This window comes from Nipponia nippon, unplaced genomic scaffold, assembly GCF_047370975.1.
Source record: "Nipponia nippon isolate SJK-2023a ecotype South Korea unplaced genomic scaffold, ASM4737097v1 scaffold_29, whole genome shotgun sequence".
Classification (NCBI taxonomy): Eukaryota; Metazoa; Chordata; class Aves; order Pelecaniformes; family Threskiornithidae; genus Nipponia; species Nipponia nippon.
In genome coordinates this window covers 698,741-716,623 of record NW_028262346.1, presented here as the reverse complement: position 1 = coordinate 716,623, position 17,883 = coordinate 698,741, and the positions used below count along the sequence as shown (strand labels likewise).

The 17,883-nt window shown below is 45.9% G+C and overlaps 1 protein-coding gene across 12 annotated transcripts in view; it reads left to right on the top strand.

Moving 5' to 3' along the window:
- CELF4 (CUGBP Elav-like family member 4) overlaps nt 1–17,883 on the top strand; it is an 876,733-nt gene that overhangs the window by 790,083 nt on the left and 68,767 nt on the right. For all 12 annotated transcript variants that reach the window (XR_015706128.1, XR_015706124.1, XR_015706127.1 and 9 more), the window contains exon 8: nt 3,711–3,860. Coding sequence is in view for 4 of the 12 variants with exons in the window: in XM_087763663.1 (XP_087619789.1) it covers nt 3,711–3,860 (150 nt within the window). In the remaining 8 variants the exon portion in view is untranslated. The remainder of the gene's footprint in view (nt 1–3,710; nt 3,861–17,883) is intronic.

Sequence of the window (17,883 nt, the reverse complement as noted above, 5' to 3'; positions counted from 1 at the left end):
CTCAACAGAAAAGGACCTGGGGGTGTTGGTTGACAGCCACCTGAACATGAGCCAGCAGTGTGCTCAGGTGGCCAAGAGGGCCAATGACATCCTGGCTTGTATCAGGAATAGTGTGGCCAGTAGGACCAGGGAGGTGATAGTGTCCCTATACTCGGCACTGGTGAGGCTGCATCTCGAGTACTGTGTTCAGTTTTGGGCCCCTCACTACAAGAAGGACATCAAAGTGCTGGAATGTATCCAGAGAAGGGCAACGAAGTTGGTGAAGTCTTATGAGGAGCGGCTGAGGGAGCTGGGGTTGTTTAGTCTGGAGAAGAGGAGGCTGAGGGGAGACCTTATTGCTCTGTACAACTACCTGAAAGGAGGTTGTAGCAAGGTGGGGGTCGGTCTCTTCTCAAGTAACAAGCGATAGGATGAGAGGTAATGGCCTCAAGCTGTGCCATGGGAGGTTTAGGTTGGATATTAGGAAAAATTTCTTCACAGAGAGAGTGATTAGGCATTGGAACAGGCTGCCCAGGGAAGTGGTTGAGTCTCCATCCCTGGAGGTATTTAAAAGATGGGTAGATGTGGTGCTTAGGGACATGGTTTAGTGATGGACTTGGCAGTGCTAGGTTAACAGCTGGACTTGATGACCTTAAGGGTCTTTTCCAACCTTAACGGTTCTATGATTCTATGATTCTATTGTCAGATTACAGGAGAGGAAAGCTCATGTTTTTTACATGCTTTCCAGAGCACCCATGACTGGTCATTATTGAAAATAAGGTGCTGGTTTAGATGATCCCTGGATCTCTTTCATGGTGGCAGATTTTGAACTCTCCTTCTAACATATTTTCAATCAAGGAGCCGATGCACTTTGGCATTATTGCAGATTTACCTTGAATGAGTAGCTTCCTTCATGAAAAACCTCTGTAATGGGTTGTGGAAATGTCTATTGACAATTACTCCTTGGGTGAAATGTTTAGACTTTGAAATGACTCCTTGTATTACTACAACACTCACAAAGCTTGTGATAAGATGCATAGAAAATGTTTCACATAACGTCTGATCAAGCAAACCTACAACACTAGCAGAGATTTCTGAGTAGCCAGGAGATATCTGAAGCCTAACGTGCATTCTCCTGCTGGCTTTTGTTAGCATTCAGAAAGCCAAATGGAAAATGATCATTCGGCTTCATAGCAGGATTTCCAGTCATTGAAGTATATCTTTGTTCTGACTTGGAATGAAAATGAAACATTTCAAAGTTTTCTGAAAAACAGGCATTAGAAAAAGTGTTTGGAACATTGAAAAAAAGAGAAGTGTTTTGATCTTTCCTAAGCAAAAGAAGAATTGTGCTAGAAAAAGGACACTGGTAACCCAGAAGTCCTAGAGGCTTTGGTGGTACTGGCTGAGCACAGTGCCTCTGTGCTGGTATCTTCAGGCCTCCTAATCCAGCTGGTTTTCTATGCATCCCACCTCTAGGAGTGTGTGTTCCTTCGGACATGGCCATGAGTTCATTCAGGCTCACAAGTACCCATGGGACCTAGGAACTTAAAGAATTTCGGATCCAGGCAAATCTAACAGACTAGAGACAAGATCCATCTCACCTGGCTTTAACCATACAAAAGTTAGACATCTAGTTTAAACTAGTCACTTGGCTTGCCTGCAGTCAATGGAGTGCAGTAGGCAGTCCCAGTGAGTAATTCAGACCATAAAAATTTTGTGCTGTTTGCTGGCATTTTGACAATTCCCCATCAAAAGTCAGGTTTATATCACACAACAGTCCATAATTGCTAGGCAATTAAATTGACATATCTGAAAGTTTGGTTCAGGTTTTGCATTTCTCCCATCATTGGTATAATCTGGGTGAAAAGTGAGCCTCCAGTGGGTCTGCCGCTCCGTTAACTGAATAGAGGGGCTAGAAATGAAATTTCATTTAGGCTTCCTTCCTTCCTTCTCTTCTCCCTCCCTCTCTCCATGCTGTAAATCTGCACCTGGTGTAGCTGCAGCAAGAGATCTCAAACCAGGGATGAAATCCACAACTGGCATACACCACCACCATTTGTTCTCTGCGGTGGCATTATGCCAGTTTTACTCCAACTACAGATCTGACCTCTCCAGGGGGATTCTTTATAAAAAGAAAATTAAAGAATTGCAACGAATATGCCTAAACTTCCTTAGACATGCACAAAATAGCAAGCACAAATCCCTTGCTGCAATTTTAGCAAAAATTACTTGCATTGTCTATGCAAATAAATGAAAGATCCAGAAAAGCAGCTGAAATTTTAACTAGCCTTTGTGATTTGCAAGCTGATGGCATATGCTAAGAGCATTGCCTTTGGAGTTCAGTTGCCACTGCTGGCTCCCTGTACCTCCACAGAGGACATTTTTAAAGGCCAACACCATTTAAATAAGCAAAGGGGAAGCAGCAGTTTGTCTGCTCAGGGTATAAGAAAAGAGCTGAAATATTGCCTGCTTTCTGGGCTACTCAAATCAGAACGTATGAAAACATCTTACATATCTGTACCGGTTTTCTTAAAGCACCAACACAGATTTAAGCAGTTGTTAAAGTGTGTTATTGGACTAACCCATCATGGAATGCTGCTATGGTGAAGAAAATTTCTGCAATTGGTTTAAAAAAGAGGTTAGTGCAAAAATGGTGCTTTCAGTAAGTAGTATACCCTGACACAAAAAGATATTGCTGAAGATAAGATAGTTTAACTTCCCACTCACAGCTAGCAAGAGAAAAATACAATTTCATGCTTATTAAAATCTCATTTTTGGTCCCCAAAAACATCCTGATTATGTTGCAAGAAGCACAGACTGTCCAGTCATTTTAAACATACATAGGAGCAGACAATAAGGTAGCAGAGGGATTTAATTCTCCCCTCAGAAATTTAAGAATTCTCTACCAGTGGGTGACAGGATCCCACCCAAAACATAAAGCCTAAATTGTTCTTCTGAAATAGCAGCATTACAGTCCCGCACAGGATGCATCTAGAAAGAAGGGGAGGAGTATGATTCCATGAAAGAAACAAATCTAGCCCAAATTTTGCCCCTGTTGAGTGGGAGATCTCTGCTAAAACTCTACGAAGTCAAGTTTGGGCCAAACAGTGACACTCAAAAAAAAAAGTATCACTGTCTGCCTTTGGGCTACAAATCAACTTGTCAAACCTTTTAAGGATCCCTGGTGCTGAGAAAGTTCAGAATGAGTTTGTACATGAAATGTGCATTCATGAGAGAGTACAGAGTAGTCCTAGAAATCGGTACACCCACAAAGCTGACATCTCCAAAGAGAAACTGAGAGGCACTGCTGTAGAAAGGTGGGACTGAGAATTTGCTTCTGGTGCTAAATGATATGTAGGAAAGAAACATCTGCTTATTTAGCAATTTAAATAGGTAATACTCCAGGGAGAAAGTTGAAGAGGAAGGGTGATATTTCTATAGTTTTCTATTGCTTCATGTTAGCCATGGATCTAGTTTAGAGACCATGATCATCAAGCAAAAGCTTCATTCTGTTGAAGAAAGGTTTGCAAGCCTTTCTTAAGTGCTTTCCAAACAGAGGAGCAATGGCAAGCAGTCCCTTTCTTTGCACAACAGCTTGGGAGATTTTTCATTCCTTGGATTATCAGAAGGTTTCTGTGTGGTGGTCACAGCAGTTGTGTCAGCAGTTTTCTCTGTGTAGTTATTGCTTCCAGTACTCACCAGCTCTGATTTTGTGTCCTTCCCACTTGCAGGTGGAAGCACGCCTCCTGGCATAACTGCACCAGCTGTGCCTAGCATCCCATCTCCAATTGGGGTGAATGGTTTCACTGGCCTCCCGCCACAGGCTAATGGGCAGCCCACCACAGAAGCCGTGTTTGCTAATGGCATCCACCCTTACCCAGGTAAGCCAGACCAATGCTGTGCCCACAACCTGCTCCTTCAGTCTTAGGGAGATTGTCCACATCCACAGGCTTTGTCTAGCATGAGCCACCCCACACCATCAGGGCTCACTCTATCATTGGTGTAGTTAGGTCTTACCCAGCTACAGTTGTTGCACACTTAAATCTGGATGATAGACATCAAGGGCATGTTGGAGGTAGAAATTTTTTATGCTGAAGAATTGAGTGCTCATCTGCTGGATGGCTTGTCTGGTGAATATGATCAGGACAACCAGCATGTTTTGCTTTAGCTAAAATTTCATCTGAGGCCCGGCCAGTTCATGCTGGCAAATCTCCTAGTGGTACTCCCAAGGGTCTTGCTCCTGGCTAGCCTTGGAGGAGCTGTGCTAAGCCCCTTTGTATCTCCTAGCACCCACAGTTGGTATCTCCTGCTGGGATTCCCTTGCAGACAGGTGGCTCTGGGAGGACACGTCCAGAAGGTCCACATGACTGCTGATCCAAACTGTTCCATGCCTCAGACCATGTGCACAGGCAGTGGGTGTTGGTCTCCGAAATGCTCACTGAATCCAAATTCTGTTGCCTTACCAGGCCTTTAATATAGCCACAGAAGGGGCTCAGCTTCACCCTTCTGTGGCACACCACTAAAGAACTGCTGCTGGAATTCAGAATGTGACTAGCTCAAAAAATGCCAGCATTGAAGGAGTGATTTTGCAAGCCCTGGCAGTCAAGGATGAATGACGGAGGTTAAAGGATACATACCTGCCTCTATACCTGTACCTACAAATACATGGACACGCTGAGGCTGTAATCACCAAGAACTCGGTAGTTTACAAGTCCTTAATGTGCACCTACATTTTTTCAGCACCTTCAAGATTTGACATAGCCCTCTCCTCCAAGCTATACTTCTGCTAGGAAGACATTCCTTACCATTGCTGTACACATACTAATAATAACAATCATAACAATAAAAATGTAAGTAAATGTTACTAATTCATCCTAGCCACCAGCTGGCAAAGGAGTATTTTACCCTGAGGCACTCACGGATTGATCTAGTCTGTTAGGAAACCAAACACTGAGTCAGATGCTCCAGCCAAAAAGCCCACAAAACCCCTAAGAAAAAATTTTTTTTCTATCATCTCAGCCAGTCCTGAAAACTCAGAAGATTCAACATCACAAGGGACTTTATGAGCTACAAGGAAAAACATCACATAACATAGAAATACAAAAGTCTTACCTAGTTACAGTTCAGACAATGTCACTGAAAAAAAAAACACCCTGTGAATGCAGAAAAGGAAAGCCCAAAAATACCAAGAATTGAAAAATAATTATCATCCTACACACACACACTTTGTAAACATTTAGCCGTGACTTCAACTTTAAGCAGAGTTGAAATCAAGGGGCTTACTGTGCTAAAAGTTAGGCATGTATACACGTTTGTAGAAGCTTAGAGGAATGGGGAGCTCTTGGAGGCTTACAGAAGCATCAGAAGATTGCAGGGACCCCTTAGTATGCTCAGTGAGCTCAACCACAGCACCAAGAAAGCACCCTGTCTTTAACATTTTATATAGCCATCTGTTCAACTATCCATCTGGCTAAGTTATTTACCTGCTTGCCAGTCTGTCATCTCTGTTTATTCATCCATTTCTATGTCTATCTTTTTTTCTTCCATGATCCATTACTGCAGATATCAGAGAAAAGATGATCTTTCTAGATGAATCCTAATGACTTGAGCTTCTGTTACTATCTCCAACTACCCCCATAATTAAAGCAAGCTTTCAGTTAGGTATTTCATCCATGATTATATAAAAGTCAATGGCCTTAATCTGATTCTCTCTGAGTTTTGGAGAGACTTGCTCAGCCAGCAATTCACAGTAAGTCCCTGCACAAACACCAACAGCCTAACACACTGAAAGGTGACTGTCATCCTTGCTCCACTTTGCCACAGGCAGAGAGGCTCCTTTCTGCCGGTAAAGCTATCCAAATAGTCTGCTTTGTGTAAAGTTTGGATTTATCTCGGTGTGTCTTCAACAATATATTGGCCTTTCTTGGTGCTCAGCTTCCCCATAATTTAGTGACATCTTAAGTTATAGCAGAGGTGTAAAGGGAACAGTGACAGGCCAAACCCTCACCTCATTTTACTTCTGCCTGTCCCCACTAGCAATGAAACCCTGAAAGCAAGCCCCTTTGTAGCAGTTTGGGTGTAGGACACATCATGTGTTTGCTCCATCTTATTCTCTTCCTTCTCATGAGCATTTATGCACTCTCCAAAACTTTACTCCTTACCACAGGCTTTATTGAGGCCTGGAGCTTAGCAGCATTAAAAAAAAGGATTAGACATTTATATGGGTAATGAGAACATCCGCAGCCATATTAGACTGGATAAAAATGTAGAAAGGACACAAACCTTCATGCTTTATGATATAAGCCAGCCACTAATTGCTTGGGGTTAGAAAGAAATTTTCATCACTGGGCAACTTTTTCCATCATTGTTCATTATGGAATTTTTCGCACTTTCCTCTGTAGCATTTGTTACTGGCAGTGCCTTGTGATTCTGCATGTCTATGTTTCTAAATGCAAAGGTAGAAATAAAATATTAAAGCTGAGCACGCAATTGCACTAACATTATAGAGAAGAAAAGAACATGCAAGTCCCCATCCAAAGTCAGCATCTTCCAAACAACTTTCTTTTATGGTATATCTCTCATTCTGAAAGTGTCTGAGAGCTGCAGTATTATGTACATAACCATAGTCTTGCTATGATTATGACTTGCCATGTATTACTTAAAGCCTGAATTTTGCTTTCAGATACTCTTTCATACTCCACAAAAAACTCAAATGTGGGTTCACACCATTATATACCATAGCAGAATGTTCTTTGTTGGCTGAAAATAGCAAAACAGGACAATCAAAATCTGTAGAGGCATGACATCCACATCATTCAGACCCAAATAAATCCCTTTAATTGTGCAGTTTGTCTACATGTCCACCTTTGTGTCTAGCTATAATATTTTTGATGCTGCATCTAAAGGACTCCAGAACTCCACAGTCTTTGCACTTTAAAAACAGGTCCATATCATGTAGTTGTATTTACTCTGTAGTTTCACTCTTTTTTTTCTGTCTTCCCCTGTGCTCTTTTTTTGATTCCCTTTGTCTGGAGTAGGGACACACACACTATCATTTGCGTCAGACTACTGAACTATCCATGGCTTTGGGGCAAAGGCAAGAGTAGGTCGAAGGTCCCTACTCACCAGGTCTCTGATCATAGCCCCAGTCCCTGCAGAAATTAGCTTTTTGTGTGGCTCTGGCCAGGCTATGGATCCATGCAGTAGCACTAGAAAACCATTCCTTGCAGGTATACTCTTTGCAAGCCATGCTCTCACCTTCTCCAAGCTCAGCCAGTACATAATGCCTCACAGTGCACTTTTTGGCACGGGCAGAATAACAAGGGAGTAAATATTTCCCCTTCCACTAGTCTGAGCCCCTTTGGAGATCTGACCTTTTTGTGTATTAATGCCTCCCCTTTGGTCTTTCAGCTTGAAGAGCTATTGAACACGGCAATGCGTCACAACACATAGTGGGGACAAAGAGCATAATCTGTTGTGTCATGATCTTGTGAGTCACTCTGTAGCAGCGCAAGAGCGTTTGGCATTTCCACATTAGCCGCAGTAACAAGGATTGTGCTCTTCTGCCAAAGCTTCTTAGCCACCCAGAGCCCAGTGCCTCTCTTGTAACAGTGTGTGATGTACAGTAATAGTGGAAACCATCTGCACAGGTTTCTGCTGTGTCTCACACCATCAGCACTCTGCTCTCTGGTAACAGGTCCTGCCCTACTGGATTGCATTGTGAGGGACTGGACAGAATGCTCGCTCCAAAAATAAAGCCTCCTTGGGAAGAGAAGGGGAGGGAGAGATGAGAAAATGGGGAGAGCAAAGGGTAGCAAACAAGAGAGAGAAGGGACTGACTGTCAAAGGATCAGTGAAATGAGGGAACTGGAAGGAGGAACAGAGCAGAGACCCCAGAAAAGAGTGAGGACTGCTCTGTGGTCATCTGCCCAGTGATGTGCCCAGGAAGAAGTGGAAATACACCCCACAGTGTCCAACAGCTCCCAAACAAACTTCTTCCTCCTGGGCCAAGGGATGCCCAGTTTGACCAGAGCCAGGGATGGATCCAGTGGTATGGCAGCTTTGTGGAGCCTCAGATGGGGAATGCTTTCCAGAACACTGAGTTCTTCAGTGTATTTGTTCTGGGCTTAGGTTGCTGAGAAAAACAAAAGCAAAGTTCCCTCGGTTGCTCATAATACATTAAAAACTTGTTGTCTCATTTACCATTCTCAGGCACACAGTGGTTCTTTTTCTGACTGTCCACCACTGCCAGGACTATCTCTCTCTCTCCTCTCTGCAGACACAGCAGAGGTCCCCCCACTCCCCTTTGGTTACACTGTGGGTACGTCTGGGCTAGCAAAACAGCAAGCTCCGCTTCATACCCTATTTGGGGTCCAGCCCTCTCTGGCAAGGACTAGCTGTCAGTACAAATGGGCAGCCAAGCCTTTATGGACACATGTTTCCAAGCCACTGCTGAGACTGGCAGTAAAGGTGTCCCCCAAGGGTGATTACCTGTGCTGCAGAAACTCATGTCTTAGGAACTGAACTGAGACCATCAATTCATTTTCCTTGGCTCAACAAAGAGCTATCAGGCAATAACCAATTTCACCCATTGCCAGCAGAGACAGGATTCAAATTCCATCTGTAATTATTATCATTACCCAAGCTAATTTTGTAGGGGAGGAGTTGCTGGCATGCTAATATGACAGCCTTATCTATTAGCTTGTCAATTAGCTAGCAGCGCTGCTGACGGACAGCCTGCTGCTCTGGACCAGTCAGTCCAGGATCAGTCCTGATCACGACAGACACCATCCAGTGGCCCTGGGCAAGATCAGGGCTTCATTTGTGCAGGTAGAGAAAGGGGCTGACTTCCCCCACTCCAGTGCCCACTTCAGTCCTGAAAGATGTCAGACAAGAAGAGTTTAGAAAGGAGGTGAATCAGGAGAACAGAAAAAGAGTGACCTGCTTACACCTATAGAAGGTCCAGGATGAAAACCAAGACCCACAGCATTCAGTCCAGATATACACCATGTCCTAGAAATGTACCTGGCTCAGCGGCCCCGATGCTAAGATACTTACTACGGGAAATCTTTGGCTGTATTGTGTTTGCCCAACCTAAATCTTCAGGTGAGAGCTTTCCTGTTCATATTTTGTATCAGCAGTTCAAAAACTGCAACAGTGAGCACCTGAAACATCATTATGACTAGGAAGCTTTTATTTAACCCATTTGTAACAATCTGCCACGTGCCATAAACCACACTTTACTGGTAAAACAAATAAGTGAAGTAATGCACTCATTAAAAATATAATAAAAAGTTGCCATCTTCGATTGTCGTCTAAGCTACCTTAAAGATGCCATGTACTTCCAACGATCATGCTGCAGCCATAATGAATGAGGTTGTTCAACGCAGCTGTGGAGCCTTTCCAGAGCCAAAGTGTTTTCTCCTCTGATCTGGAAGAAGGCGTAAATACAAATCATAGAATCATAAAATCATAGAATCATTAATGTTGGAAAAGACCCTTAAGATCATCGAGTCCAACCGTTAACCTATCACTACCAAGTCCACCACTAAACCATGTCCTCGAGCACCACGTGTACTCGCCTTTCAAATACCTCCAGGGATGGAGACTCAACCACTTCCCTGGGCAGCCTGTTCCAATGCCTGACTACCTTTTCGGTGAAGAAGTTTTTCCTAATATCCAACCTAAACTTCCCCTGGCGCAGCTTGAGGCTGTTTCCTGTCATCCTATCACTTGTTACTAGGGAGAAGAGACCGACCCCCACCTCGCTACAACCTCCTTTCAGGTAGTTGTAGAGAGCAATAAGGTCTCCCCTCAGCCTCCTCTTCTCCAGGCTAAACAACCCCAGCTCCCTCAGCCACTCCTCATATGACTTGTTCTCTAGACCCTTCACCAACTTCGTTGCCCTTCTTTGGACACTCTCCAGCACCTTGATGTCCTTCTTGTAGTGAGGGGCCCAAAACCAAACACAGTACTCGAGGTGCGGCCTCACCAGGGCCAAGTACAGGGGCACTATCACCTCCCTCGTCCTGCTGGCCACACTATTCTTGATACAGGCCAGGATGCCATTGGCCCTCTTGGCCACCTGAGCACACTGCTGGCTCATGTTCAGGCGGCTGTCAACCAACACCCCCAGGTCCTTTTCCACCAGGCAGCTCTCCAGCCGCTCCTCCCCCAGCCTGTAGCGTTGCATGGGGTTGTTGTGACCCAAGTGCAGGACCCGGCACTTAGCCTTGTTGAACCTCATACAGTTGGCCCCGGCCCAACGATCCAGCCTGTCCAGGTCCCTTGGCAGGGCCTTCCTACCCTCCAGCAGATCGACACTTCCACCCAACTTGGTGTCGTCTGCAAACTTACTGAGGGTGCATGTGATTTCCTCGTCCAGATCATTGATAAAGATATTAAACAGAACCGGCCCCATAGACTTGTGAGCATTCAGGTGGAGGAGCAGGTCGGTGACTGCCACCTCTTTGACAACTGGGGCTTCACTCTGCATCGTATCTCCATCTCCCAGCTCAGGGGCCTGAAAACCCCCAGGGTGACCAGTCGGACTATTAAAGACTGAGGCAAAGAAGGCATTAAGTACCTCTGCCTTCTCCTCATCCTTCGTGACAAAGTTTCCCTCTGCATCCAACAAAGGAGGGAGATTCTCCCTGGCCCTCCTTTTGTTGCTGATATATTTGTAAAAACATTTTTTGTTATCTTTAACGGTGGTGGCGAGTTTAAGTTCCAGCTGGGCCTTCACCTTTCTGATCTTCTCCCTGCATAACCTCACAACATCCTTGTAGTCCTCCTGAGGTGGTAAGCTCTCCTTTTTTTCTTGAGTTCCAGCCAAAGCTCTCTGTTCAGCCAGGCCGGTCTTCTCCCCCGCCTGCTCGACTTGCGGCACATGGGGATGGCCTGCTCCTGTGCCTTTGAGACTTCCTTCTTGAATAACATCCAGCCTTCCTGGACTCCTTTGCCCTTCAGGACTGCCTCCCAAGGGACTCTCTCAACCAGGCTCCTAAACAGGCCAAAGTCTGCCCTTCTAAAGTTCAGGGTAGCGGTCTTGCTGACCCCCCTCCTTACTTCTCCTAGAATTGAAAACTCTATCATGTCATGGTCACTGAGCCCAAGACAGCCTCCGACCACCACATCGCCCACCAGACCCTCTCTGTTCGTAAACAGCAGGTCCAGCGGGGCACCTCCCCTGGTTGGCTCGCTTACCAGCTGCGTCAGGAAGTCATCATCTCCCACACACTCCAGGAACCTCCTAGACTGCTTCCTCTCTGCTGTGTTGTATTTCCAGCAGATATCTGGTAAGTTGAAGTCTCCCACAAGAACAAGGGCTAGAGATTGTGAGACTTCAGCCAACCGCTTGTAGAATACTTCATCTGTTTCTTCGTCCTGGTTGGGTGGTCTGTAACAGACTCCCACCAGGATATCTGCCTTGTTAGCCTTCCCCCTGATCTTTACCCATAAGCACTCAACCTTATCATTACCATTGTTGAGTTCTAGACAGTCAAAACACTCTCTAACGTACAAGGCTACCCCACCACCTCTCCTTCTTTGCCTCTCCCTTCTAAAGAGCTTGTAGCCATCCATTGCAGCACTGCAGTTGTATGAGTCATCCCACCATGTTTCCATGATGGCGACCACATCACAGTTTTCCTGCCGCGCAATGGCTTCCAGCTCCTCCTGCTTATTGCCCGTGCTGCGTGCATTGGTGTAAATGCACTTTAATTGGCCTATTGATCTCTTCTCCAACACAGGCATGCCACCCCTAGGCTCATCCCTAGCAAGCCTGGTTTTATCCCCTTCCCCCTTTGCATCTAGTTTAAAGCTCTCTCAATGAGGCCTGCGAACTCCTGGGCCAGGATCCTTTTCCCCCTTTGCGACAGGTGAACCCCATCTGTCTCCAGCATGCCTGGTGCCTTGTAAACTGCCCCATGGTCGAAAAACCCAAAATTCCACCTCTGGCACCAGCCTCCGAGCCACATGTTAATGAGATGGGTCTTCCTTTCCGTATTCCTCCCTGCTACTGAAGGGATGGAGGAAAACACTACCTGCGCTCCTGATCCTTCAAGTAATCGCCCCAGTTCTCTAAAGTCCCTTTTGATCGTCTTTGTGCCTCTATCGGCTACTTCATCACTGCCAACCTGAACAACCAATAGTGGATAATAATCGGATGCTTTTACCAGCCTAGGGAGCTTCCTGGTAATGTCTCTTATCCTTGCCCCAGGGAGGCAGCAGACTTCCCTATGGGATGGGTCCGGTCGGCATATCGGGCCCTCTGTTCCCCTCAGAAGGGAGTCGCCTATGACAATTACCCTTCTTTTTTTCTTGCCAGTGGCCGTTGTAATGCGTGGGGCTGACTGGCTCCCCCTAGTCAACCCCATGGATGGATCACTGTCTGTATCTTCATCATCCTGGCCCTCGAGTTCCAGAGCCTCATACCTATTGTGTAAGGGCACCTGGGGGGGTGAGGTCGGCCAGGAGAGGATTTGCCTGCTGCGCCAAGCTGGGATCTGCATCCATCCTCCTCTGTCTCTTGGGTCCCCTCCTTCTGCCTGGTGGCAAGAGGGTAGGGGAGCCTCTCCTTCTCTTGATGCTTCCATCTGGCGTGCTCGTTTCAGGGATGGTAGGGAGTGGCTCCACCGGTCTATCTCCCTCTCGCACTCCCTGATACTCCTCAGTCTTACTACTTCTTCTTTCAGCTCTGCCACCATGCTGAGCCGATCCTCCACCTGCTTGCACCTCACACAGGTGTTGTCTCGGCAGCCCTCCGTCACCAGAGCAAGGCTCTGGCACTCCCTGCAGCCAGAGACCTGGGTGGCTGTATGTTTTAGTGGGAGCTCCGTCTGCGTCACCACATCCCTTCTGGTGATGGCTCTTGTCCGAGTGGAGACCATGGCTAAGTCTCTTCCAGGAGGGCATAGACCACAAGGAGAGCTTGCCAGCTGCCTGCACAAACTGCCACGCAAACTGCCGCGCCACGCCCTTCTGATGCTCCACACCCTGTTTGCCCGTCCTGGTCGCCGCGCTCCTGGTCGCTCGCGCTCCCCAGGGGCCCGTTTAAATCTCCCGCTGTTGCCCCAGTAACGCCCAAGCCCCGTCTGCCTCGCTCGTGAGAGCAGACGGTTTTTCTTTGGCGCAAGGGCCCCACCAGGCTCTTTATCAGGCTCTGTACTGATGTTTTCAGAAGCACCTAAGTGAGTTAAGACCTTGAGCTTTATTTTCAAAGGTGACTTAAACTAAGCTCCCCAAAATATGGAGTTAAGTGCCTTAATAGCTTTTAAAACCTGACCTTGACTTATGTGTTTATGGCCTTAGGCAAAGGGAGGGAAGTCTGGTCCTGACTCTGCTGTTGTATTAGTATGTCACCTTGGCCAGCCACCTCTACCTCTCCTGCATTTCTGAGTCTTCTGTGTCTTTCTTGCTTTGTCCGCTGGAAGTTCTTCATTGCCAGATGTGACTCCTATCATGTGTTTTCACAGCACCCATCTCAGAAGGGGCCTGATTAGGGATGGGGCAAGGTGGGACTATTAAGAAAACAATAAAGATAATCCTTATTTCCAGGGATGAACTATATGAATTTTATAGTAGGCCCATATGTTGTCCCAAACAAGCACCTACAATACCTGGGGATGCTACCGAAAGGGCTTTTCCAACTAACAGGATGGAGCAGAGGGCACAAATGCCCTGGATTTTTTGGCTCCTTTGATGTGTAGAGGAAGGGACAGAGGAACAACATGTCTTTGACTGAGTGGTGTCCAGCCCCTAAATGGTGAAACAAGACTATAAAACACAGGATCAGTCTCTGTTTTCTGCTGGATCAGCACATTCTTTCTGTTATTGCAGTTATTGTTGTGTCTGAATACCTAATTAATTACAACCGTAAACGCTGGCTTCTTTAATCACAGCATCAGCTGTCCTAGTCAATCTTAATAATATGGAATCTGTACTATGGCACCCATGAATTTTAATCTACATAAATTTCTTAAGACCTCTCGCAAGCTTGTTGTACGAAATGATATAATTATGGATATAGATTAGGGCTGTAGAGAGTAATTTAAATTGGATTTAAGGAGAAGGTGAATAGAGCCCTCCCACTCATTTATTTATTTATTTATTTATTTTAATCCTGGCCTTCACATAGATTTTTTTTTTGCTAGCATTATTTTATTTCCCCCCCATCGTCTGAACAGCGCTGCCTCTCTTTGATCATCCTTCTCTCCCATCCACCTAATAGTGGCCAAGCTGCTGCAGCTCCTGGGAGAGGTGTAAAACACCTCTGGGACAGTGAGAGGAATGAATAGATGGGGCAGAGCACAAAGCTGTGGATCTGTGTGATAACATGTTCTTGTAGACCCGTGCAGGGAGCAGCGCTGCAAAACAGAGTGAAATAGATGGAATAAAGCATGTCTGCCGGGAAATGCACAGGCAGTCAGAAGCAGGATGTGAAGCGGATATCATATCAGTGTAAGGTTTGCTGACTCCTTCCACCGAAGTGAAATCCCAGGGTGTCTTAGGGGCCCAAAATGTGCTAGACCCTGTTTTTGTCTCTCAGAAGCACTAGGCCCCTCTGATTTCCTTGCAGATTTCCTTGGCTTTCTCTTACCCCGAGTTGGGACAGGGACACTGTCCCATACCCCACTGAGGGGGATGGAGGGCCCCCTTTTGATGGCTCAGGCAGTAACCATCATCCTTTTTCCTCACCACCTCCACTGGCTTCGGTGCAGCTCCTCCTGATTTACACCCCTGACCATCACAGCAGACTCCAGCCCTCTGTCCCCTACAACCATTTTCAACTGGGGCACCTATATAACAGCTCACCTTGGCCAGACACTGTAGCCAGGTTACTGGCATCTCAGGAGGGATTCTTTATTGAACACCACTTAAACCAATCTTATTTATTTTTAACAACGTGCTTCATTCTGCCACCTCCATCCTTTCATTCTCTGAAAAAAAGCTAAATGTCAGGCCTAACACTAGCTGAAAGCTCGTTTAAAAAGTTGGATTTCAATCTGGAGATATATCAGTAGTAAGAAAGCTTCCTGGTGTTAATTTTAAAGCACTGATATTTCATGCTGACTTGGGAAATCATCCTTGGTTTTTGGCATCAGGCAGAGGATTTAGAAAGTGACGTTAATGTATCTACTTTCTTTGAAGGACTTGGGAGTCATTTCTTGACTTCTGCCTAATGAATAAGTGCTGCCTTCGTTAAATTTATATTTATGGCCATATAGTAGGCCATTGGCTTGTTTTATGTCTCCAGGTTTATGGAAGGTTATATGCCATGGTCACCTTGTGGCATCTTGGCTAGGATCGTCTCGCAAAGAGACAATTGTATCTGAGCAGGATTTTTCCCATGGAGATATGGAAATGATCAAATTAATATAGAGGCGATGCCCAGGGATAAGACTCTTGCCCTGAGCTGCCAACTGAAGTTATTATTACCATCTGTTTTCACAGTACACCTTTAGTTTGCCCTGGCAAGGCCACATCCTCAGCTTCTGTAAAGCAGCAAGGCTCCACGGACTTCAGCAGGGCTGACGTGATTGATAGTTGTCCTCTGGCCTCTCAGGAGCCTCTCTGCTTCTTTCACTTCCCCAGCTGATCCTCGTTGAATACATGACATCACATTCAATCTCTTAAATGTCTATGTGTTGGATGTAAGATCTCCATGAGTCTGACCACAAGGAAAACCGTTTCAAATGTTATCTATGGGCACAATTGCACAGATAGTCACCAGCACATCCAGGGTCTTTTGATGATGTTACAACTTAGAGATGTGCTAGTTCTGGTCCAAAAGCCCCTTTAAGGTGCTTTATGATATCCATGTCACTCATCTAGTGTCTCCTATATCCCTATAGCTCTTACCAGCCCTTACTCAGCTATTTAGCTTCTGGGCCACAGGGTGTTTACACCCTGGCACAGACAGCATGCAGAGGAGCTAAGGTCTGTTTCCAATCCCGCATGCCCATGTTCAACTAATACTTGCAGTAACACAGAAGACTGGCCAGCTGGATGGGGAGAAAGGGTGGCTGAGACAGGGTAACTCTCCTACCTTAGTGTAGCATGGTCTGTGTGAAGGCCACAGGGGTGCACACCCTATTAAGTTATGTGTATCTTATGGAGGAATAAAGCAACTTTCCCTCATGGTCTTCTTTTGCTTAGACACAGAAATGATTCATGTCTCCCCATCACTTTGAATTTTAGCACGTGGTTTGCTCCAGCCTACAGTCACATGTAACCCCTGGGACAGGTTGGCTCTGGATCACGAGCCCCTCATACACCTGAGCCCTTGCTGAAATTCTCATGGGTCATTAGAATGTAGGAGGACTGTCACTTTACTGAACATAGACTGACCATAGCTTCTTCAAATGTCCAATCTGTGTCTTGAGATTTCTCGATCAATAACATCCATTGGCTTCATCCACACTACAGCTGGAAGCACAGGCAGTTATGCCCTTCGCTAGGTTTAATTCACCTGGCGGAGTGAGCAGCAACATGAAGATATGCCTATGGCTGCCCAAGCTACCTTGGCTTCGTGCTGGGGTACCCAGCCAGCCCTGGAATCTGTGCCCCTGCATCTTCATAGGCCATGTTGGCCAGCATGGATACATCCACTGTACTGAAGTCACATTTTCATTTGCTGAGTAAACACACTCTTTGAGCTAAGGAACATGAGTTCTTCAGTGAGCTAAAGTCATTAGTTTTGTTTTTAAGGGCTGCCAAGTTAAATTCCTGCAGGTGGTGACTCACTACCACTGGTTTTCTGAAACAGTCAAGGCAGGGTAAAAGACTACGAATAAAACACAGAGCCCCAGGCCAGGGGTTGCCACCTCCCCATGCTGTCTAGTCCTACAGCCCAGGGATGCTTTCAACTCGCTCCTTTTCAAGAGCATCCAGGGATGGTTAGGTCAGTGTTACGGTCCTGTGTGTTAGACCAGCCACCTTGCATCTTTACCTATGAGTAAGTGATTCCCAGCTTGGAGCAAAGCTGACTGAAATCAGGGAGGAGTCTTCCCACTGTCTTGCATGTGCTGTGAGCCAGGAGGAAATTACCTGCATGATCTGGGGCACAAGGCAGCAGAAAGAAACACCTGGTTAGATACTACTCTTGCTGATAAGTCATAAAGACGCAGGAAAATAATGAACTCTAAAAGCTTTGTGTGGGAGGGAAAAAAGCTGCATTTAAGGCTTGTTGTTCCAAACCCTTTCAATAAAGCATTTGCCCAGTTTTAATATTTAATCTTAAAGGTGAACCATGATTTTCAGTGTGTATTTCCTAAGCTGAATGTCTTGGTTATGATGGGCAGAGTATGGCTCCAAAGGCAGGCGAGATATCCACAGATGGGATGAGAAGAGCAGCTCAGCAGTGAGCTGGGTGGTCTTGTTCAGGACATAGACACATCTATAGCTGGGAGAGTGGGCAGTTCCCACATGTGCCAGGCTAAGGCAAGGAATAAAGGAAAGGAGACCACAGTCAGACAGGTACTGCTCAATGGCTTCTCCCGCATCAATGAAGAGGCAGTCATCGCTGATTGTCAGCATGTCAGAGAAAGAAAGTGCATACCCGAGTCCAGCCTCAGCTGCAGGGGAAAGAAATGCTGTAAGTGTATCTCCTGAGGAGCAAACACAATTTCTTCAAGCTCTATAAACAGATGAGTACAACCAAGAAAGGGTAGTTGCCTTTGGGGAAGACATGGTAGATCATCTTTACTGCAGACTGCAAAACCATAGTTGTCGTATAAAGATTTGCTCCCTTTACCACATATCCCCTCACCTTCCTCAGGAGATATCTTCTACCTGACAAGACTTGGTCATTTTGGGGGGTCGAAGTTACTATGATCCATTCTCCCAAAGGATTGCGGGAACTGGTGTATCACTCAACCTTTCATAGCCATTCAGTTTTCTTCT